This window comes from Geospiza fortis, unplaced genomic scaffold, assembly GCF_000277835.1.
Source record: "Geospiza fortis unplaced genomic scaffold, GeoFor_1.0 scaffold32, whole genome shotgun sequence".
NCBI lineage: Eukaryota > Metazoa > Chordata > Aves > Passeriformes > Thraupidae > Geospiza > Geospiza fortis.
The window spans coordinates 216416-219347 of NW_005054428.1; the positions used below are offsets into that span (position 1 = coordinate 216416).

General features: G+C 46.6%; 1 protein-coding gene across 1 annotated transcript in view; it reads left to right on the forward strand.

Moving 5' to 3' along the window:
• EPB41 (erythrocyte membrane protein band 4.1) overlaps positions 1–2932 on the forward strand; it is a 54413-nt gene that overhangs the window by 16906 nt on the left and 34575 nt on the right. The window contains exons 8-10 of the mRNA XM_005426904.2: positions 325–477; positions 1263–1360; positions 1696–1868. Of these exons, the coding sequence (XP_005426961.1) occupies positions 325–477; positions 1263–1360; positions 1696–1868 (424 nt within the window). The remainder of the gene's footprint in view (positions 1–324; positions 478–1262; positions 1361–1695; positions 1869–2932) is intronic.

The window sequence follows — 2932 nt, forward strand, 5'->3', positions numbered from 1 at the left end:
CACAGGAAACTTTCCAAAGCACCTCGTATAGACAGGTCTTTTCTCTGAGTAACTTAAAATACAATACATATTCCCTACCATATGAGCCTCTGTGCTCCAGGAAATGCAGGATGGGCAACCAGCAGAACAGGAGAGATCTGGAGGAGGGAAGAGGTTGTCAGGAAAAGCATGAAAGAAAAGGAAGGGTGGCCATGGAACTGGGAGTTGGAGTCCGGGTGGTGGGGAGATGAATTTATGGGAAGACCAGAGGGATAATTTGAAAGGCAGCTGCTGACATGAAGCTCAGAAACCTGACGCTGCTTAAATCCTCATCTGCATTCCCAGGACTTGGAAGGAGTGGATATCACTCTGGGAGTCTGTTCCAGTGGCCTTCTTGTTTACAAAGATAAACTGAGAATCAACCGCTTCCCATGGCCCAAAGTCCTGAAGATTTCCTACAAACGCAGCAGCTTCTTCATAAAGATTCGGCCAGGGGAGGTACGACTGGCTCCTGTGGGCTCCTGTCATCCTCTGTTTCCTTGGGATCCTCGCTGTGTGTGTCCCTGGAATGGAGCGGGGCGGGGTCAGGCTCTTCTCTGCAGGAACGTTTGTCATCGGGGTGTCTGATCCCAGCTGAAGCTCCAAGCCAGCTGGTGACAGTGTAACAACGCGTCATCCAGCACCACCTCCTGGCATCACTGGGTATTCCCAGCATCCAGGGAAAGGCATGGGAGGTTGACAGATGAAATTGGGGCAGAACTAACTCATTTTCTGGAAACAGGACAAGACAATGACTCTTTGTCTTGCTTGCATTCAAAGAAAATAATTAAAAATTAGAATTAGCTTTTCATCTAAGTGCAGGAAGCAGGGAATGGATGCATTGGTGCTGCCTCTCATGAGCAGGGAAATCCCTGGAGCAGCCTGGTTGCATCAGAGAGAGAGGCTACAATGGGGATCCACCTCTTTTCTCTTCTTCCTCCTTCTCCTGCTTTGACTGCCATGAGCCAGCCTTGCAAGGAGGTCAGTATTTGACCTCAGCTGACAGCTGGGCAGTATGACAGGGGGGATAAACCCACAGCATGTTGCTCTGCAAATTCCTGTGCATCCTGAGGGATGCCCGGGCTAGTGGCCGAGCCCTCTCTTTCCTCTGACCTGAGGTCCTGCTGCACGTTGTGGGGCAAGTTCAGCAGTTTGTGCCACAGCAGACCAAGGTGGTAGGCTGGGGACTGGGTTCCTACCACAATTATTTCCTGCTATACTGAAATAACTTATGCTTTCCGCAGCAAGAACAGTATGAAAGTACAATTGGGTTCAAGCTACCAAGTTACCGGGCAGCAAAGAAGCTCTGGAAAGTATGTGTTGAACATCACACCTTCTTCAGGTGGGTTTTCTCAACAGTAGCCTCACCCTAAGTAACTTAGTGCTTGAATTTAACTATTGAAAATGAACATTTTTCCTTAGCTTTTTGGAAAAATGGGAGAGAAATGGTTTCAGGGACAGTAGGTGTTTATTTTGCAGAAGATTTTTAAGCAAGTTTTGCTTTGCAAGACCCATAAGACAGAGATCTTTGGGTCATGTAGATGTGAGACGTCATTAGTATGTGCATTTCCTTGGCCAAGTGGGTGCAAGAGACTCCTTTAATTTCTATTTTAATTCTTCTGCACATGCCCTTTCCTGGCTTTAGAGGTGTGATTTTTAAATGTGTGTGTCTTTCAGGCTGACTTCCACTGAGGCTATCCCAAAGAGCAGGTTCCTGGCACTGGGCTCCAAGTTCCGCTACAGCGGCCGGACGCAGGCGCAGACGCGGCAGGCGAGCGCCCTGATCGACCGACCCGCGCCCCAGTTCGAGCGCACGGCCAGCAAGAGAGCGTCCAGGAGCCTTGATGGAGGTGAGTCAGTCCCTACTGCGTCTTCTCTCTGCCTTCTGGAGTCACCAGGATGCTGAAGTACTCCTTAAGGAACACCTGGATTCCCTGCTGTACAAAAACACAGGCTTAAGTTGTCGCTGTAGAACAAGACCTTGTTCCTGCCTTACATGTTTAGGAATTTATGTGCCTGTAGTGAGACTGAATTGGTGCTCAGTTGGTTAGAGCAGGGTGCTGATAACGCCACAGGAATGGGTTTGTTCCCCATATTGGCCATTCACTTAATGGTGAAAGTTAGACTATGATCCTCATGGATCCCCTCCAACTCAGAGTATTCTGTGATTCTCTGATTCTGAGTTGTACTCGGTGATCCTTGTGGGTCCCTTTCAACTCAGAAAATTCTGATTCATCACACAACCTTCATTCACATCAACAAAACTGCCCAACCAAATGAAAAATTCCTCCAACACAGAACAAAAGTGGACACTTTGCACCTAATCCACCCCTTTTGCCATCACCACAATTACAACAAGAATTTCCCATGATCGTTCTGCTCTCTGACATTGCTCAGTACTTTTGCCCATTACCTCTCTCAGTTTTTATCCTTATCTCAATATCACAGCACAGTGAGGTCTGTTATGGGTAAATTAACTTCATCTCAGGCAGACCCAATACAAAAATGCAAACCAAGGGTGGTCCCAGCAGAACTGACTGATGAAAAGAATTTAGGTAGGTCCTGAAGGCTTATGGCTAAGCCTTCAGGACCTACCTAAAGATAAAAGATATCTTATAAAGATATTTCTTCATTTGATCTCAAAGCATTTTCCTTTAGAAAATCAGGAATTAAGCCATTCTGTTTGTTTTGTTTAATATGACTTCTTAAATTCTGTAGTTTTATGTGGGGGGGGGAGATTTTTTGCCAGGATAGAAACTTTTTCAGTGTCTCTTAAAGCGATGCTCAGGTTGGAGTTGAGGTGTGTCAGTCAGATGGGCTCATCCCTGAGATTTTTTAAAAGAAATTGATAGCAGCAGAAGAGGTGAGGCATGGAAAAGGGAGTGCCTAAGCTTGGTCCACATGATCTATATCA